Source organism: Dipodomys spectabilis, unplaced genomic scaffold (assembly GCF_019054845.1).
Source record: "Dipodomys spectabilis isolate Male_0828 unplaced genomic scaffold, ASM1905484v1 ptg000095l, whole genome shotgun sequence".
Lineage (NCBI taxonomy): Eukaryota > Metazoa > Chordata > Mammalia > Rodentia > Heteromyidae > Dipodomys > Dipodomys spectabilis.
The window spans coordinates 23,697,175-23,718,583 of record NW_024870772.1 but is presented as its reverse complement, the minus strand read 5'-3'; the positions used below and the strand labels follow the sequence as shown (position 1 = coordinate 23,718,583).

The following is a 21,409-nucleotide window of genomic DNA, read 5'->3' as shown; positions in this document are numbered from 1 at the left end:
TGGATGGATGGATGGATGGATGGATGGATGGATGGATGGATGGATGGATGGATGGATAGATAGATAGATAGATAGATAGATAGATAGATAGATAGATAGATAGATAGATAGATAGATAGATAGATAGATAGATAGATAGATAGATAGATAGATAGATAGATAGATAGCAAAATTAAAACAATGAGATGAGGAGTTTCATTTGGGGCATTTGGAATTTGAAGTGTTTATGTGACAAGCAAATAGTAATGTCTCATTGTAAACAGATATGAGGAGCTGGGTTAACCTGATGAGTCTGGGACCATCAGTCCTAGGTAGAAGCTGAAGACAGAGAATGGGTGAGTTCACACGGGGCTGCAAAAACGGGAAGCATCAACAATTAAGGAGAGAACAGGGAAGCTGGAAAGGAGATGGAGAAAGGCCAGCCACACGCTCAAAGGTAAAAGGTGAATGAAGAATGCAAGGCCATGTGGGCAAATGGAAAACAGCTTTAAGGCAGAAGGAGTGGTAGATTGGGATGAAGAGCACCAGAGAATGTAGCAAGAGATGATTATCAGTGATCTGAGCTGCCCAGTGGAAGCCCAGTGGCAAAAAGCTGATAAAGGAGTAGCAGTTGAGAAAGTAACCACAAAGAGGAGAGGATAGTCTCAAGTTCTGTGGCTGCTGCAAAGGGTGTGCTACTGAGAAAAGTTCTATGTATGCCTGCTCCTTTTTCCCTGGAGATACCTTGATTCTTACTCTTGATTTTTCACTCCTATAGATCATCTCCTTCACATGTTTTTAATAGTGTACTTCTCTCTTCAAACTTCCTACACAAGAACCATGTTCTAGTAGAACGTTTGGGGAGTCGATTCTTATCCATGAAGAATATATTCCGGGCTGGGAAGGTGGCTCAGTGGTAGAGCACTTGCCTTGCATGCATGAGGCCCTGGGTTCCATTCCTCATAAGAAAAAAAGAAAAAAGCCAGAAGTGGCACTGTAGCTCAAGTGGTAGAGCTCTAGCCTTGAGGTGAAGAGCTGAGGGACAGTGCCCAGGCCCAGAGTTCAGGCCCCACAACCGGACCCCCCCCCAAAAAAAGAATATATTCCAAGCTGCCCAATGGCTGCTTCAAACAGGTACTTAGAAACTGCGTTTGCTGAAAAGCACCAACTGTTGACACTGAGCCTGCATGTGTCCAAAGAATAACTACTAGCAGGGGGAAAGCTTGGTCTCCTGCTTCCAGTGTCTCATGGCCCTGCAACTAAAGTGAGTTCCAGGAAGGACAGGACTGATGGATACCATCATCATCACAAAGGAGCAAGGCCACTTCCAAGCAATGCTGCTGCAGCGCCTCCCAGAGCAGACCACCCCAGCGGAGGACAGTGAGCTCCAATGATACCTCTGCATCCTGAGACAGGATTTGTCACCTCCTGGGAACCAGAGCACTCCCTTCAAGTGATGACAGCAATGACAACTCTCTGGAAGGCCTACAGAGCCAGAGCTGAGATAATGATAGCCAGACCATACTTTGCCTAGGACTGCTGGACTATGTGTACTTGTCTTGTCTCTCTGCCCCAGTGTTTCTCCTATTGAAACTTAAAGCTCTTATCTGTACCCGAAAGATGGGCCAGACTGCTAATTACTTGGCCTCTTCACACGACGTGCCTATACCATGGAATAAATCTTTTTCTGGCCTCCACCACAAACTTGTCCCTTTATATGATATATTAGAGTGGATAGATCTGACATGTGGTTTGGAATGCTCGGTTACAAAACTATGGTTGGTGAGTACCACACCCAATGCGTACTATTTCCTCCCATTTGCCTTGCAGCATTGCCATGTAGCATCAGAATTCACCCATCCTTCCCGTTTTCTGCCAGTATCTCTTGTGCATCACTCCTCTTCTACTCTGAGGCCATTATCATTACACATTATTGTGACAAAGTTTCATTATGTATCCCAGGCGGGTCTTTAACTCAGGTTCCTCCTGCCTGAGTCTCCTGAGTGCTAGTATTCCAGGTGTGTGCCACCACACACTCTAGGACTACTATTAAGTTTTAAAAAAGATCTAGTTGGACAGAAACACTGCTGTATCAGTATCAAGATTGTTAATCTGATCACAGAGGTAGCTACTAAAGTAGACTAACATGCAAGCAGTCTATACAGCACAGATATGCTTCATAAAGGGATGATTCATCATCTGGACATTACAGAGGGTGGTAGTGTAAGATTTCATCATGCTGCTCATAACAGTGCAGAATTTCAAATGTATGAATAATTTCTGGAAATTTCCATTAACAGTTTAGAGCCATGGTTGATCAGAATTAACCTGAAACCGTAGATAAGGGGGAAGTACTCTAAGTACTATATGAACCCCAATAGAACAGGTTTGACTCCCAACCCTCCCACTTCCTAACTGTGCAAGCTTGGTTCTCCGAGCTTCAAAACAAAGCCAGTAAAGCCACAGCCTTAGAATTGTTTGGAGAAAATGTGTGTGCTCTGTGTGTGTCAAGATAATGTAAATTTCCTCCCCACCATCTCATCCTGGGAACTGCTCAAATTCTGTCTCATTTCTTTTTGTTTCTTTACACCTGAACTCCCTAAATCAATAAGTAGAGTGTTATCCTTTCTTTCTCATCTTCCTTTTCCTAAGCTTCACAACATACCTGCCCTGCTATAGTAGTCACTTTCCATCGATGTGTTAAAACACCTGACCAAAACAATGTAAGAGAGGACTGTTTGATTTTGACTCACAATTTCACAGTTTTCAGTCCACAGTCACTTGGTCCCATCACTTTGGCCCTGAGATGAATGAGGCTGACCATCACAGCCAGGAGGGTATAGTAGAGCAGAGCTGCTCACCTCATGGCTGCTCAGAGAGAGGGAGAGGGAGAAAGAGAGAGCAAAGAGGAGAAAACAGAGAAAGGAAAGGAAGAGAATGAGAGGGAGGGGAGAGAGGAGAAAGGGAAAGGGAGAAGGAGGAGGAGAGAGAGGGGGAAAATGAGAGGGAGAGAGGAAGGAAAGGAGGGGGAAGGGAGAGGAGAGAAGAAAGAGTGTGAGGAAGAGAGAGAGAGAAAGAGAGAATCCAGGAAACAGATATACCTTTTAAGGACACACACCCCCCCTCCAGTGACCTGCTTCCTCCAATCAGGCCCAATAATGCCCAGTTCCCAATAATGCCATTCATTATTAACCAACCAATGGATTAAACCATCAATGAAGTCAGACTACTCATGATCCAATTACCTCTCAATGACTGAAACCAGCCAGAGACCAAACTTTCAAATATGAGCCTTCTACAAAACACCTGCTCCATCCCTTCTTTTGCCAACAAGGCTCTCTGCTGAAACTGACATAACTAAGCTAAGGTGATTTGTTTCATACCAGTCTACTGGTCATTTCTTCAACTTCCTCCTTACTTGCTTCATGGAATTTGTCCTTTACATATTCAAAACCTGTACTCCTTCTCTGACTTCTGAAAGCTCACACTTTTCCATTTCCTGCCTGCTCAGCTCTTTTGACTCCATTGGCAGTTTTAATTCATCCTATTGGTTTGGGTTCACTATTTTCTAACTGACTAGCCTTAGATAGTGGTGCCTCCAACAATAAGTCTGAAGAGGGCTCTGAGAGAAGCCAATGTAACAAAACATATAAAGGCAATTTGAAGGCTATGGAGCTGGTGTTATTGTGGTTACTTTAATGTTCCTAAAAACCAGTCAAGGCTTGGATTTGCTCTGTGTGTGTGTGTGTGTGTGTGTGTGTGTGTGTGTGTGTGTGTGTGTGTGTGTGTGATGCTGGGTATCAGCCTCAGAGCCTTGTACACGCTAGGCAAGTTCTCTCCAACTGAGCTACAACCCCAACTGGTTTACCTTTTATGCATGTTACTATGCTTTCCAGGTTGCTTTCCTTGGCCTCTGCCCTGCCCATCTTCCCTTCCATTACCCTTTCCCAGCTGTCAATATCCCCAACTTCCCAAGTCAAATCCTTTTCTTCAACCTCTCCATTACCTACTACTGTATGTCATTTTACATGACTGATAGTTGCCCTGAACCTCTTCACTTTTTTTGATGTTCCTACAGCACTTACAAATAAGACACTGTAACATGAAATGAGTACTTCCTGTGATTTAGTAGGAATATACTGGGCACAGGCATCAAGTTGACTATTCTAGATAATCAGATTTACCAGAAGAGACTGTGTTCTACTGATTTTGTATGCATTAGTCTGTCAAAGCACCATTTTGGGTGAGTTTGGTAAACTATCATTCAACAATGAATGTAACTACAACAGGTTTTTAAATCTCATAGGTTAGACACAAGTGATAGGATTTGAATCCACAAGAATGCTCAATCCCATTAGTTTTCTTCTCCTTCTCACTGTTATAAGTTTGAATTCTTCAAATAAGAAGTTTCTGCTTTAAGAACCTACTGTACAAGTCACTACTGCCCCTACCACAAGGCTCTTTATTTTACCCCAAAACTTTAGAACATAGCTTAGATTTTAGCTCAAAAAGCAAAAATAGAACTGCCCATAAAATACTCTTATCATGAAGCTTCCAATAAAATATTCTTTTTACAATTCATAGAATTATTCAGAGGAGGGAGTTGGTGGAAGGCAATGGAGCCAAATCTGCCATGTCCTAGCTGTGTGGTCTTAGGCACATCATTTATCATCTGTGCCTCAGTTTCTTCATCTGTAAATGGCACAATGAATAGATGCTTTCTCATTCAGGGTGAGCAATCAATGATGCTGCTATTAAACCTCAAATTTAGGACTTAGGAAAAATACTAAGGAGATAAGATTTTCTCAGGGCTTTGGCTGAGAGATAATTTTATGTTAAACTGTGGTGGAAGGAAGGACATTAGTTGCTCTCAGCTGCATAGGAACAGTTTGAGAGGAACAGGAAAGAACACAGACTTGGAGTTTGAATCCTGGTCCTTTCACTTTCTAGATCTAAGCCTCGAGCCTTAGTTCCTTTCCAGTGAAATGGGGAACAGGATAACAATATTTACTTCACAGTGTTGTTGGAAAGATGCGATGAGGCAATGTGAATGGCACTTAGGCCAAAGTCTGGACCACAGAAAGCACCAGAGAAAGATCTACATTAAGTACCAACTGTTTTTATTGCAAAGGATGCTAAAATTAGTTCCCTGAAGTTGTTCAGAAAGAATGCAACCTTCTGGAAGTGTCAGTTCCACAGTACAAAACCCAAGAGACCCTAGGCCACTGAGCTAAGGTGGCTCCTGTGTCCATTATGTTTGTTTCTGTATCCAAAATGCCTGACATAAACAACTTAAAAGAGGGAAGACGAAGGGAAAAAACAAACCATTTAAATAGGGATACAGGTGGACCCATTGCAACAATGAGATGTACAAGTCATTATGTAGAAAAACAAACTTTACAACTTTCGCTGGGGGAGGGATGGGAAGGGGAAACAAAGGAGGAGGCAACAATGCTTGATAAGAAATGTACTCATGGGGCTGGGAAGTTGGCTCAGTGGTAGAGCGCTTGCCTTGCATGCCTGAGGCCCTGGGTTTGATTCCTCAGCACCACATAAGCAAAAAGAAAAAAGCCGGAAGTGGCACTGTGGCTCAAGTGGTAGAGCGCTAGCCTTGAGCTGAAGAGCTGAGGGATAGCACCCAGGCCCAGAGTTCAGGCCCCACAACCAGACCCCCCCCCAAAAAAAAAGAAATGTACTCATTACCTTGCTCATGTAATTGTAACCCCCTCCGTATGGTATTTTCACAATAAAAAAATTAAAAAAATAAAAGAGGGAAGACTTTCCAGTTACTTGTGGGTCTACTCAGGAAGCTGAGATCTGAAGACTGAGATTCAAAGTCACCCCAAGCAGAGAAGTCTGTGAAACTCTTTCCAATTAACCACCAACTTTTTTGGAAGTCAAACTGTGGCTCAAATGGTAGAGCACTAGCCTTAAGCAAAAATAAACTCAGGGACAGTGCCTCAGTTCAAGCTTCAAGACTGGCACCAAAAAAAGGGGGAAGGGGATTTTACAGGGTTCATTCTACGGATTTTTGGCCCCATACATTTGAACAGAACACTATGGCAGAAGGAACTTGTCACTGAATAGTTTTTTCATGGTAGACAGGAAGCAGAATGAGACAGGAAGGGGCCAGGGACCAGAAACTTCCTGGGACACACCTTCAGTAACCTACTTCTTCCAGCTAGTCCCCTGCTCCTTAAAGTTCCACAGCCCCCTCCAAACTTTGCCACCAGCTGAAGACCAAGGGTATGACACTTGTGCCTGTTGGAGTCATTTCTTACTCAAACCAACACAGCCTTCCCCTCAAACAGAGAAGTATCACTGAGGGTCTATTCTTGATATCCAAACCACCCCAAAGTGACATTAGAAAAGCAAAGCTTGGGGCTGGGAAAGTAGCTCAGTGGTAGAGCGCTTGCCTTGCATGCATGAGGCCCTGGGTTCAATTCCTCAGCATCACATAAGCAAAAAAGAAAAAAGCTGGAAGTGGTACTGTGGCTCAAGTGGTAGAGCGCTAGCCTTGAGCTGAAGAGCTGAGGGACAGCGCCCAGGCCCAGAGTTCAAGCCCCATGACCGGACCCAAAAAAAAAAAAAAAAGGAAAAGAAAAGAAAAGCTTGATAGACAGAGCTTTCTGACCTACCAGAAATGGGCTTATATTTTCAATTTTTTTCCCCAAATGCTTAAAGTAAATTAAGTTCTTGGAGATCAAAACAGAATCATAGGCAGAAACAACAGAGATTGCTACTTCTTTGGAATGAGGAACTAAGCTGGTCTCTGGGCTTTCAGAGTAGAGGAAGGTAGTGAACCCCACAGGCCTGTTTTTATGGACTCAGCACCTTGGAGAATTTTGCTGTTTTGATTCTTCCTCTAAGTTGTTACCCTCAAAATGCCTCAAAGAGGGACTGGGAATGTGGCTTAGTGGTAGAGTACTTGCTTAGTATGCATGAAGCCCTGGGTTTGATTCCTCAGCACCACATAAACAGAAAGAGCTGGAAGTGGTGCTGTGGCTCATGTGGTAGAGTACTAGCCTTGAGCAAAGAAGCTCGGGGACAGTGCGGGAGCCCTGAGTTCAAGCCCCAGGACTTGGGGGAAAAAAGCCTCAACGTTTCTCAAAGAGCAGACTACTTTATAAGCCACTAAGCTTCTGACCCTTTGCCCACTGAATGTCATTTACTTCTGCACACTGCATAAACAGGAAGTCAGTCTCTTGGCTCAGTGAGGAAAGGTTTGCTGGCAGATCTGCTGTAACCAATGCTCATTAACTAAGCATTTATGGTACTGAAAACCCTACAGAGGGAATTCTCCAATTTCCTTTCTCTTTATGGCTAAGATTCACAATAGTTCTGAGAATGGAGGGCCTTATCAGAAAGACAGGGGACAGGGGTCTGGTCTTTCCCCACTATGGGAAGGTTGAAGTTTCCCCAGAGGACCTGTACAGAATTTTGGAGTCTTATTTTCTCCCTCTTGTTCAGAGCTCTGTTAGCTCATATGCCACATTTGGAAGTCTCAAAGTTCATCTGCTCTTCTCTTGGATTCCAACCTACCTAACTTGTCTTCATTAGCCCTGGAGCTCATCAGAAATTTCAGGCCTTGTTCATGGGGTTCTATGGCTTGATGGGTTCAAGTCTTTGAACCCAGTCTACTTTTCATTGAGGAAGAGCAGGGTGAGTCCTTATGGAAAGGAGGGGGGGGGGGGGTAATGTGCAATTATCACAATGACTGGGATCCCTGTGGAATGTCAAGTACACCAAGGAATTTCTTTCCTGTAATTGTCCAATCTTAGTTCTTCCATAAGTAGAAATTCGCATCTACCCTTTACCATCTCCAGATTCCTCAGAAATCCACCAGGATTGGGGGTGCAGTTGAGATATTCAAAAGTGCTAGCTATTGATTCATCTGTCTGACCTTTCTCCTGGCCAAATTCCAGAATGCTAAGAGAAAACGCAGTAGCCTCCCTTCACAAATAACTTCTAAAGTTCATCATCTTGGCATCTTATTTTAGCTCTAAGGACCAAGAACACTCTATGGTATAATTCTAAGGTTTCTAATTAGAAATTTTTCTGCAAATCATCATAGTTGAATTATCAGCTTCAAAGTGATGTCTCTTAGCTACTGCTTCCCAGGTGCCCTTTAGTTATACATTCTTCCTTCCCTCTCAAGTGCTTTCTCTAGCCCATGAGAATTACTAGGAGAAACCATCCTTGTCTGAACTCTGCCTAAGACTGCCAGGACTTCTTGAAACCTTGACAGTTGGGCCAGTTTGTATGTAGTACTGATGTACACCACACAAAGGATGTGGCCTCCTTCCACAAAAAGGAGAACTTAGCCCAGATGGGAGAACATATGTAATATAATATCTAGATCACAAGTAGACTGTGCATTGAAAGACAGAAGAAGAGACACACCAAGATGTATATCACCAGAGCTGCTATTAAAGTAAAGAGCAGCATGAGAGAGAAAGAAAAAGGTTAGAAAGTATGAATCAAAATGTTAGATCTCATAGGTATGCCCTTGGGACTGACCTTAACAGTAGCTGCTGCGGATATGTGTGTGTGCGTGCACACACACACACACATACACACTGGTACTGGGAGCTTGAACTCAGTACCTTGACACTGTCTCTAAGCTTTTTCATGCAACACTAGTACTGAGCCACAGCTCTACATCCAGCTTTTTGGTGGTTAACTGGAGGTAGAGTCTCACAGACTTTCTGGCCTGACTTGATTTGAACCACAATCCTCAGAGCTCAGGCTCCTGAGTAGCTAAGATTATTGGTGCAAGCCTTTGTATCTTGCTGACCAACTTTTTCCTCAATAATCTTTATTGGTCTATTCTCACATTTTTCACTGATATTCCTTTCCTGAGATTCTTTTTTCCTGTGCAAAAAGGAGCCTATGAATGATGGACACATTTGTAGATAACCATGCCCTTAAAACTGGAATCTTTTTGTAATTGGATTCATGCTTGTGTTGCTTTAAGAGAAAACAGCTCTCAGATTGCTATTGATTCCCAGGAAAAGGGGGAGGGAGAGTTGAGGTCTTGCAGAGGTTTGGCATCCACATGTATGAGAGGACACCAGCCTCCAAGAACAAGATACTCATTTTAGGTTTCATGATAAATATATTCTGGTCTTTTTTTTTAAATAAAGCTGCTGATATGCTTTCCTTTGAGGGGAAAAAACTTTCTGTCTCTGAAATTCAAATCTAAGTTTTAGGAACAGGAATACCAAGGTCAAAGACAGGCAGGAGCCAGACTCAGAAGGAACCCAAATGATCCTCTGTTCTCCACTTGGTAGGAGGCAGTGTTGTCTATAGCTTGAAGGGAAGCAAGGTAGCAAATTGTTTTTCTGATTCTGTGCCCACAAGCTAACAACAAGGGATTTGTGCCTATTATAATTAACAAGGGCAGTCACCTTCAAATTTCTCAGAGAATTTACCAGAGAGCAGAGTTACTGTTGAAACAAGTTTTGAAATAAAATCAACTGAACTTTAAAGAATTCATGAAGCCTTCAGAAACTCTTTATACGATAGTTTCTGGTGTCTACAGGCTCTCAGGAGAAGTGTGGGAAATAATATTTTTCTCAAGATTAAAATAAACTAATCTTGGGGCTGGGAAGGTGGCTCAGTGGTAGAGTGCTTGCCTTGCATGCATGAAGCCCTGGGTTCGATTCCTCAGCACCACATAAGCAAAAAGGAAAAAGCCGGAAATGGCGCTTGGCTCAAGTGGTAGAGCGCTAGGCTTGAGCTGAAGAGCTGAGGGACAGCACCTAGTCCCAGAGTTCAGGCCCCATGACCGGACCCCCCCCCAAAAAAAAAACTAATATTGTTTTAATTATGTATGCTAGGAGAAACAATGGTGGACTGAGAATATTCCTACTATACTCATCTTTAGAGTTCTAGAACAGTTTCTTCTCTTCCTCTCTCTCCTCTCTTCCTTTCTTGGTCTTCCTGGGCTCTCATTCTCCTGCTTCTTTGAGATCTCCCTCCTTAGAGGACTTTGAACTTTATAAATGCAAAAGGTTTTGTGTCTAGCCCAGACTTTTCCTGAGGACTTTTTCAAGTTCAGAAGTTTTGCATTCAATTTATTGCTCAGGCCTTTATTGTGGGGCCCTCAACAACCAGACTGTCAAAAGATCCAGGCCACAGGTCTTCCAAGCCTTTGGTCCAGTAGGAGAGGATTTCCTTAGATATTGTCAAAACTAATATTTTTCCTAGGGGTGGATCCATAGAAAGAGGTTAGATAAAACTCAACAGAGATAAATATGATATGTAACTGAAAGCCCACATGTTTGTTGGTGCACTGATTTACTTGCACATTTTTCCCCCAGTACATTTATTTACATGTTTTTTCCTCAGTGGATTTCATGTCCTGAGTGTGATGCAAGGACTCTACCTTCAGAAACTCCTGCCCCAATAGAACTGATGAGACAGTTCATAAGTAACTCTAACAGAAGGAAGGAAGTAGTCAGGGCCCTGAGAGAGACACAGAGACAGCACTAGAGGTTTCTAAAGAGGATTTGAAAAAGCTCTGCAGCAAAGCTGAGCTATCACAGCCAAAATGCTTGCTTTTCCTCTGCATTTCCCAGCATGGCCGGAGCATTAGCCAGAGTTCTAGAGATAATGGCACAATGCTTAGAAGGCACTTACCTTTAGGAAAGACTTAACTTTAGGAGACTGGCACATCTCCCAGGATTGCTGTACAGAGCAAACTCAAAACTCAGGAGGAGTCCTGAGTGTGCAATACTCACGTTACTAACCATACTTGGGGAAATTTTGACTAGTTCCTCCCAGATTGCAGGTGGACAGGAAGGCAGAATGGTGTAATTAATGAAAGCATGAGATTTTAGGCTAGAGGGGAACTGGGCTCAAGTCTCAGATCTGCCTTTTTGTCACGCTTATTAGTTCACCCTTCTGGGTTTTAAAACTCTTGTTTGTCAAGGGAGGATTAGAGTGAGACTTGATGAAGAAGCTGTCTATGACAAAATTAGCGTGGTTCCTGACCCATGTTAAGTGCTAAGCCAGTGCTAGCTACTAATCACAATTTAATGTGTTAATAACGTGCAAAACTCAGGGAATGAAATAGGAGGCTTCTTTTTGGTCACGTGAAAGGACTTGGAACCCAGAGAAAAATTAACCAGAAAGATTTGAACAATTCTACTTAACTATATGTACATATAGTATAACTATATATTATATATGTATATTATTATATGTATTTGTATGAGAATAGTAGTGTGTTTGGGGTAAGAGGAATAAATATGTAAATAAATAAGTGATAAATAATAAGTTAATATAGGTGAATAAAATCTAAATTATTGATTTTGCCAACCAAATATATCTAAACTTAATGTATGTCTCCTTACTTCTCCCTGCAAATACACACAATTATTGTTAGATAAAAATGGTTGTAGATTTTTGTTTTGTATGCTGCTTTTTTCTCTTCACTGTGTCATGGCCATCTTTCTTTGCCAAGTAATAAACATCAATGTCCACATTTGACTGACTAAAGATTACATATAGACATAACAACATTTGTTTAATCAGTTTCATGGGATAGCTATTATTGAAGTTGTAAGGAAGACTAGGTCTCTGGGCTCAATCTGATTGGGCCACTACTGATTCTACCTTGGTAAATATCCTATGTTCTCTGTGCTTTATCTTTGTTCCCTTTAAAATAAGAATTACACTTTTCAGAGCTTAAGGCCATTGCATCAGTCAAATGAACGAATGTTGGTAAATAAATAATAAATGAGCCAGTGGCTCATACCTGTGATCCTAGCTTTTCATGAGCTTCAGATCCTAAGGATCACAGAGTAAAGCTTGCCCAAGTAGGAAAATTCCTGGGACTCCATTTCCAAAATAATCAGAAAAAAATCTAGGCTAGTGGCATGGCTCAAGGGGTATAGTGCTATGCTTGCTAAGCATGCAGCTCTGAGGTTAAACCTAATACAGGCAAAAGATAAAATTAAAAGGTATTACCCAAATGTTTATATTCACCAATAATATTAAACAGTTGCTCTTCTCCAGTAAATGAAAATGAGAAGAAATTTAATTGAGGTGATAGTCATCAAGCTTGGTTGAATCAAAGCACTAGATGCTAGAGGCTATGAATACAACAGCACATGTATCAATCTGATTTGCCTGTCTTTTATTTGCTCTCAATTAATGAGAAGAGAATGCAGAATACAGCCTCAATATAAACTTGGCCACTTTCCTTATGAGGACAAGAGTCCAAGGAAGGTTAGTGTCATGTACAGCATTCTTGGACAGCCTGAGTCAGCCCCTTCCTGTCACTGATTACTACCAGCCATCTATGCTGTTCCCATGGAGTCTTTGGATTGGTCATCTATTAAACATCCATTTCCTGATGGATCTTGAAAAATTTTGTAAGAATAAGGAAATCTAAGTACTTTGGCAATTACTAACACATACTATGCTTCCTTTTGATACATTTAGAATTTCAACTTCTCTGGGTTCTAACTTCTCAAGCTTTAGAATATCTACCTTTTTTCTTTCTTTCTTTCTCTCTTTTTTTCTTTCTTTCTTTTTTCTAGTCCTAGAACTTCAATTCAGGGCCTGGGTGCTATCTCTGAAAGTTTTTGCTCAAGGCTAGCACTCTATCTCTTGAGTTATATAGCTCCTTTTCTGGCATTTTGGTGATTAACTGGAAATAAGAGTCTCACAGACTTTCCTCCAGAGTTGGCTTTGAACCGTAATCCTGAGATCTCAGACTCCTGAATAGCTAGTATTACAGATGTGGGCCACTGTGCCCGGTTTCAAATCTACCTTCTTAATGCATTAGCAAATTGCTCTCAAGTAGATTTTCATCTTAAGAGTATAAGTGGTTGAGGTAGATGACAGAAATTGCTACAGGTCTTATTGATCCCAAAAATCATCTCTATAATTTGCATTATTTATATAGTATTAAAAGAGAAGTTTAGGTAGCCTGACAAGCTATATTCCCTTTTTTCTTAATACACATGGTTCTCAGATATGCACCAGAGACAAGGAAATATTTCTAATAATCAAGGTTAGCTGTTTTTATGCCAATCATTTGTTAAAATCATGGGGCTTTATAAAAACAAACACTGCAGATGACAGACTGAACTGATCCCCCACCCGCCAATCTCCTCAGAGTCAGGTTATTCTGGTTGAATGGACGGCTACAGGTAAAATACTTTGGAGGTCCCAAGGGGAACAGGTGGCAGCACTTCACTTACATACTCCAAACAAGCCCCCCAAAATGAGCATTCGCATATTGAATTGCCCCTTCCCACAAAGCAAGGCTCTAAGTGGAAGAAACATATATATTTTATGGAATAAGATGACCCAATCTATGACTAGTAGAGAAGGTGTGATATGGGAAAAGCAGAATATGCTAATAGAACAAGCTTGAGTAAGGCACAGTAAATTTCAATGTAACACTATACAGCAATTTAAAATTGTGATTATGAAGCACCCCGAGCAACATGGATATAGTATAAGATGTTAGCAGAAGAAATGGATATAAACTCTCTCATCTGTATAGATATAGCTATGAAAATCAATTAAACTTACACATGCACGTGCACACACACACACACACACACACACAGGGAAATACCCAAAAAAATGCCGATAAAGGCTGACTCTGTGGTAGATTTTGCTTCCTTCTGCATTTTAAAATTACAAGATATTACAACAGAAAACAAATTATAGGTGAACAAAATGAATTTACTTTTCACAAATTATTTCTGAATGAGTGATTACCAAGACGTAATTCTCAACAGTAAATTAACAACAAGAACAAAAGAAAATGCCCACCTGTAGGTTCCGTACTTCCTGGCTTCTGTAGTTTCTTTCTCTGTGTCCGTCTCTTTGTCTCTGTCTCTGTCTCTGTCTCTCTGTCTCTCTCTGTCTGTCTCTCTCTCTTTCCTGCCTTTCTCCTCCCAGTCATTCAGCTTGCTCATTTAAAAGAAAAATGAAACAGCCAATAATAGTTCTGAACAGTGTCAGCCAACAGGAAGAAAAGAAGGAACTTTTAGTCAGTTTTTTGTAGCATTAGTTGGTATGGGGGTTGGTGCTGATTTCCTTCTTTGGAAGATTTCTTGGTGGGAGCTGCTTCTTCACAAAAAGAGCATGGAAGTAAACTCCTCTGTAATGACCGGCTTTTTGAGTATTTATTAACATCTTTCAAAGAGATCAACAGGATATGATATGCTTTTACTTCTCTTAAATGGATTCTGTTTCCGGGAGAAGAGTTAACATCTGTCCAGTCTTGAGCATGCTCATCCAGCGCTGTGGTGCTATCTGAGAGCCCCCACCCCCACTTCCGCCCTCTCCTCCCTTGGCCTCCAGCTTTCTCACCTCTCTCAGGCAGAGGCCTTACTCATCTTGCTGAAACTTCTCAGTAAGAGTGCGGCACTATTGTTCTCCTTGTTGCTCATGGAAGGTGTCTTTTCTTAGATTTCATCTTCCTTCTTCTGGTGTTTGCGTAGTTAACCGTGGGTGCATTCTTGAAACTTTCTCCTTCTTATTCTGGTTCCTTTTCGTCTCATCAGTGTATCTGGCCTGAGCAAAGGGTCTTGGTGCTTTATCCCTCCATTGTTTCTCCTTTGTCTCTCCTTCTGTCAATTACTTTTCCACCAAATTTATAGAGGTGAGCTTTCCCCAAAAGATCTATATTCTAACTGCTTTCTATCCTTCTCCTCTTGTTTATATATTTCTACATTATCCTCAACCATTGCCAAATTTAATATGGTCCAAATTTAATATGGTCCAAATTTAATATGGCTCCTTTCTGTCCCAAGTCTACATTCTCCTGTCTTCCCCATGTAAGCCAATGGTACCAGTTCAGCCAGTTAACTAGATGCCATCCTTAATGACTCTTTTTCTCCTACATCCCACATTGAAGATCTTTTACCTACAAAATATGTCACAGATGTATCCATTTCTCACCATCCTCATCCTTCAAACCCTGATTGTTTCTTGGATATAAAGTTGCAGTAATAGGCTGGGATTGAAGCTCAGTGGTAGAGCAAGGCTTGCCTGGTATGGCTCACACCTGTGATTTTAGCTACTCAGAGGCTAAGATCCATAGGATCTCAGTTAGAAGGTGTCCAGGACAAAAATGTTCCCAATACTCTATCTCCAATAAACTAGCAAAAAGACAGGCTGAGTCGGGCGCCGGTGGCTTGTACCTCTAGAGGCTGAGATCTGAGGACTGCAGTTCAAAGCCAGCCCCGGCAGGAAAGTCCATGAGACTCTTATCTCCAATAAACCACCAGAAAACCAGAAGTGGAGCTGTAGATCAATGTGGTAGAGTGCTAGCCTTGAGCTGAAGACTGAGGGACAGCACCCAGGCCCAGAGTTCAAGCCCCATGACCAACAACAACAACAAAAAGGCAGTCTGGATGTATTTTTTTCAAGTGATAGAGTGCCAGCTGTGAGCAAACAAGCAGAGAGAATAGGGGACCTTCTGATTTAAAGCCCTGATACAAGCAAAAAAGAAAAAAAAAGGAAAAGGAAAAACTATTGTATTCACAAAACATCAAAAAGAATAAAATACTTAGTAACTGATTTAACCAAGAATTTGAAAGACTTTTGCCCTAAAGGCTTCAAAACATTGCTAAAATAAATTAAAGGAAGATAGAAATAAATGGAAATACATTTCCATTACATACATTAACTCTTTCAATTGAGAAATTGAAAGAATATTGCCAAGATACCAGTGCTATGCAAAATGATACATAGAGTCAGTATAATCCCTACTGAAATCTCAACAATTTTTTTTGCAGAAATAGAAAAGTTGAGTTGGACACTGGCAGCTCATGCCTATACTCTTAGTTACTCAAGAGGCGGAGGTCTGGAGGATCACCGTTCACAACCCGAAGGGGCAGAAAAGTCCTCAAGGCTCCTTTTTCAAAATAACCAAAAATAACCCAAAAGTAGTACTGGAAACATGGCTCGAGTTGGGTACTGTCTGTCCTCTATTGCCATCTGTACACAGGACAATGATTCATCTTGAACAGAAAATTTGGGAATATTTGGGACACTGAGGCATGGGGAAAATTGGGGAAAAGAAGAGGAAGGGGAGAGGTAAGTCAGTCGCAAAATATCATCCTATGTGAAGACATACAGACACAGAGACAGACAGGCAGACAGAAACACACACACACACACACTTCTGTCAGACTATTTCATTGGATAGTTCTCCCAGTGAGAGATATTCTTGAGCAGCTCTATTTGCCCTCAATTCTCTTCCTTGTCTCTCCCTCTGCTGTTCTCTATGGGGCAGGGTGAAGTGTTTCAGTACCCTGAAATTCAGGACACCATGTTGGTACAGGTGGGACATGGAAAGTTGGAAGAAAAGGACCAAAGGCCATTTCTCCCCATTAGCTCTGCAGAGTGTATTTCTGATGGCATCTGGATGTTCTGGCTCTAGATCCCGCCCCCTGGCTCTAGATCCAAGCCACACACACACACACACACCCCTACCTCTGACCCTGTGGTCCAGGTCACTGTAGCCTCTGCTGTGTTCACCTCAGTCTCCCCTGCTTGTTCCCTCAGCAATTCTATCATCTCTGTGAACTATCTCTGGTTTAAACATCAGAATAGATCCCAGTGCCTGTGAGATGTGAAGGACAGGCTGTTTTGATGAGCTCCTGGGTTTAGGAAGGGCAGCACATTCAAATGTCTTAACAGCTTCTAGGAGTCTTCCTTCCATGTATACCAGGCCCACAATAATCCCTTCACACATAGTGAGTGTGTGTGTGTGTGTGTGTGTGTGTGTGTGTGTGTGTGTGTGTGTGTGTGTATGTGCACTGCTTCTGGGGCTTGAACTCTTGGCCCAGGCCCTGTCCCTGAGCTTTTCATTTTAGGCTGGTGCTTTACCACTTGAGACACACCTCTACTTCCAGCATTTTAGTGGTTAATTGGAGATAAGAGTTTCATAGACTTTTCCTGCCCAGGCTAGCTTCAAACTTTGATCCTTAGATCTCAACCTCCTGAGTAGCTACACCTATGCTTTGGCTCACATATCTCTTTATTCATATTGCTATGCCCCTGTGTGTTAGTTCCTTTTTGACAATATCTAAATGATAAGCAACCTACATTTCTGAGATGGGAAGACAGACACAGAGAGAGAACACTTAGCATCTTAGCATTGTGAAACATTTCTACAAGGCTTACATGACTTTGATGCTCGCATGAATATGATGTTTAAATGAATCCTTAAAGATGGGGGCAGTGGGTGGCTCTGAAACCAGGTATGTTCAAGTAACAGTCCAAGAAAACTGTAAAGTTCAGCAAAAAGAAACACATGGTTCAGGCAGAAAAGAGTTTCTTGGGGGAAGAGCATACTGCCGACCTGCACAAGTTGGAGGCATGCAGAAATGGGGTAAGAGGCTAAGGGCAAGAGGGCAAGGGTGCCAAGGGAAAAAGGGGCTGGACTAGTTATGGAGATGACTGTATAGGGAGAGGGTGGGGAGGAGGTGTGGCCTCTGTGAAGACCTCAGAGCCTGGGGGCAGGGCTTCCCACTGCCCCCACATGGGCCAGATACCTGGGACTTCTAAGGGAAATGACCACTGTGCGCACCAAGGGAGAACAATGGGGAAGGGACCATATTTCTCAGGCGGCCCTAACAAAAACTATTCCAAGAAACAGATCCTGCACTTAATGTCTAGAGAGCACTTTGCATTGGCCTTAATGGCTAGAGACTTCAGAACTCCACAGAGCCCGAAAATTACATTATTTTATCCAAATCATTAGGGATGCCCTGAGCACGGAGACGCTTCGGTACCGTGCAGACTAAATAATTTACTTGGCTTCTCACAAATGAGCCATGAGGCTCCTGCTGATGATAGACCAGAGCGCAATTAGTGCTCTGCCTCCACCCTGGAGGGGAGGGCCAGCCTCCATGGGAGAGAGAGCCTCGGCCAGGGAGCTGTTCCCGGCCTCCCCCCCAGTGGCCATGGCCCAAGAGGCACTCTAAATCTGATTTCCCACCCTCCAGCCATGTCAGTGTCTAGCGGTTCCTTCCTCTGGTGTATACAGAAAGTCTCTTCTGTCTGGAACCTGTTAAGTCATGAGGAGCTTGGAAACAGGAAACCAGAAAAACTAGAAGAGTAGTTTTAAAAAGCAGCTTAGTTCCATATCTTAGCTATAGTAAATAGTGCTGCAATAAGCATAGTCGTGCTGGTAGCTTTAGTGTGGTCTTGTTTGTAAAACATTTGGGTAAATGCCCAAAAATGGGATTGCTGGGTCATAGGGGAGCTCTAGGTGGAGTCTTTTGAGGAACCTCTATACTACTTTCCAAAGTGGTTGAACAAGTTTACACTCCCACCAACAATGCAGTAAGGTTCCCTTCTGTCCACATCCCCTCCAGCCCTTCAGTAGATGACTGGATCAAGAAAATGTGGTATATATACACAATGGAATTCTATGCCTCCATCAGAAAGAATGACATTGCCCTATTTGTTCGGAAATGGAGAGACTTGGAAAAAATTATATTGAGTGAAGTAAGCCAGGCCCAAAGAAACATAGGTCCCATGGTTTCCCTTATTTGCAATATCTAGTATATGTATGAGTCAAGTGGAAAAGGTCAGATAATGTGATGTTAGGAAAATGAACCCTTACATATGTATTTTAATGCTTTTTTATTTCATGCATTTGTTTCTAACGCATCTATAAGATTATCTCTTTGTTGCTTTGTATGTCCCTCCCCCACAGTATAACCCCTGCTTTCACTATATTTGATGTCAGTATAACTTGTGGAGGAGATGGGGAAAAACAAGTCATTTAAGGATACAGGTGGACCTGTTGCAACAATGAGAAGTACAAGCTGTCATGTTGAAACAAAGGAGGAAACTATGCTTGATAAGAAATGTACTCATTATCTTGCCCATGTAATTGTAACCCCTCTGTACAGTATTTTCACAATAAAAAATAATTAAAAATTTTTTAAAAAGCAGCTTCGTATATAGGTTGTAGTTCTCTCCTTTTTCCTTGCAGTCGTGTGTGTGTGTGTGTGTGTGCACATGCGTGTGCACGTGTGTTCATTTAGGGTGATATTTTGTAGCTGACTTACCTCTTCCCTTCCTGTCCTTGTCCCCTGGCCTCTCAATGTCCCAGCCTGATACTCATAGGAGGTGGTAGAAATTTCAGGAAGTATGGCCTCTACTGCTGCCATGGTACCAGAGGCCTGGCTCCTGCTCAGGCTGGCAGTACCTTTAGCCATGTCTGCATGATGCTGTTTTTGAAAACAGCACAGGGTCATGAAGGCTTCCACAGAGATTTCAAAGGAGGGCCTTACCCATCAGGCAATGTATGACAGGGTTGGATTCCCAGCAAGGAGCCCCTAAAAGGGTGAGGTACAAAGCGGTGAAGATGAAGCCCAAGCTACAAGACAAACCCCAGGATGTTATGGGATTTATTGGCTAAGGAAAGTGGCAGGCAACAGTGCAGTCGGCCCTAGACAGAAGTCACATGGGCTGCGGCCTGGAAGGTCCCAGAGATGGCTGGCTCTACCTGAGCCCACTGAAGCTCAGTTCATGACACCATGTGCCCAGATGTGGACATGGAGTTAGTTACAAGATTTCATGTTTGTCCCAGTGGGTTTTGGCCCTACCTTAGTCTGACCTTTCTCCCTTTTAAAATGAAAATGCTTTACTCTGTGTCATTTCAGAGTAAGCATATATTTACATGTGATTTTTTTTTTTTTTTTGGTGCTGGTCCTGGGGCTTGAACTCAGGGCCTAGGCACTGTACCTGAGCTTTTTTACCCAAGACAAACACTCTGTCACTTTGAGCCATAGTTCCATTTCCAGCTTCTTGATAGTCTTACAGACTGCCCTGCCCAGGCTAGCTTGGACCTTAAGTACTCAGATCACAGCCCTCTGGGTAGCTAGGATTACAGGTGTGAACCACTGTTGCCTGGCCATGTATGTTTTTGTTTTTGTTTTTGTTTTCATTATAAAGGGACTCAAAGCTAAGACTTTGCTGTTAGTCTTTGGACTTTAGGAGGAAGGGCATTATTAGGTTTTGAACTCAGGACCTCACACTTGCTAAACTTGAGCCATACCTCCAGCCCCGCCTTTTTGCTATTGTTGGCTTTTGGTGGAAAAGGGAGAAGGAGAAAACAGTGTCTTAAATTTTTTTCTGCCTGACTTAGGCTGACCTTGAACAATTATCCTTCTGTTCTCAGCCTCCAGCATAGCTAGAATCAGCAATGACTGAACTTGGGCTTTTGAACAACTACTAGCACTTATAAAGGTGGTCAGTGCCCTTTACATTATGAAATGAAGATGACCCGTTGGGGAAGCCAGGGAAAGAATGCAATGGGGATATTTTGGAGATTGACAAGTGTTAGTTAATCTTGTCAACTTGATTGGATTAAGAAACACCTCGATTAGTAAAATACTCCTCTGGGCGTGTCTATGACAGTTTTTCTTAAGACAATTATATCATGAATGCTTTGACCTACTGGAGAGATTAATCCTTAATGGAGACAGGTGATGGCATTATTGGGAGAGAGTCAAAAGTAGAAGGTGGAGGAGGCAGGTCATTGGGGTGGGTCCTTGGGGAGCTATGTCTTGCCCTTGACTTTCTATATTCCCTGCCCTCTGCTTTTTGTCTACCATGTGAACTTCTCTGCACCTCCATGCTCTTCCCACCATACTGAACAGACACCTTTGAAACTGTGAGCCTATTCCTCTCTCTCTCTCAAAGGAAAAAAATGGGGCTTAATATAAATCCTTAGGTCGTTGAAGGGTATGTCCTCAGAGGGACAGTCATCTCTTTCTCTTTTTGTGTTCTCTGTTTTGAAGGAGGAAAGAGGAGAAGGGAGGAAGAACAGAGAGGAGAAGAGAGAGGAGGAATAAAGAAGACTCTATCATCAAGCTTTAAAAATCAATATTCTGCTAGTGAAAAGGACAGATGTTGGACCACAAAACAAGCACACAGAGCTTTAAATGTGCCTTTTATTGCTGAGAAAAATCCTGGCTACTCAAGAGACTGAGATCTGAGGATAGTGGTTCAAAGCCAGTCCAGGCAGGAAAGGCTGTGAGACTCTTACCTCCAATTAACCACCAGAAAATCAGAAGTGGAGCTATGGATCGAAGTGGTAGAGTACTAGCCTTGAGCAAAAGAGCTCAGGGACAGTGCCTAGGTTCTGAGTTCAAGCCCCAGGACCAACACTTATATATAAATAAATTCTATCCTAAATTAATGATTTGTGCAATGATTGGTAAGAAGGTATTAAATAATATTTCCCCCTGTGGTCATGAAAAGGACAAACAAGCACACACATACAAGATAGATGCATTAAACAGTTTCCCAGGGAACTCTGTATATATGTGTGTCTGTGTGTCTGTGTCTGTGTGTCTGTGTCTGTGTCTGTGTCTGTGTCTGTGTCTGTGTGTATCTGTATCTGTGTGTGTGTGCATGTACAGGTCCA

General features: G+C 42.3%; 1 protein-coding gene across 2 annotated transcripts in view; it reads right to left on the bottom strand.

Moving 5' to 3' along the window:
• The window catches only part of Cysltr2 (cysteinyl leukotriene receptor 2), a 30,460-nt gene extending 16,261 nt beyond the window's left edge, over positions 1–14,199 (bottom strand). Inside the window, exon 1 of one of the 2 annotated variants that reach the window (XM_042685514.1) lies at positions 13,780–14,199. In XM_042685514.1, coding sequence (XP_042541448.1) covers positions 13,780–13,925 — 146 coding nt within the window. In that variant the 5' untranslated portion in view covers positions 13,926–14,199. The remainder of the gene's footprint in view (positions 1–13,779) is intronic. The other variant, XM_042685515.1, reaches the window with a different exon arrangement.
• Between the last annotated feature and the right edge of the window lie 7,210 nt (positions 14,200–21,409).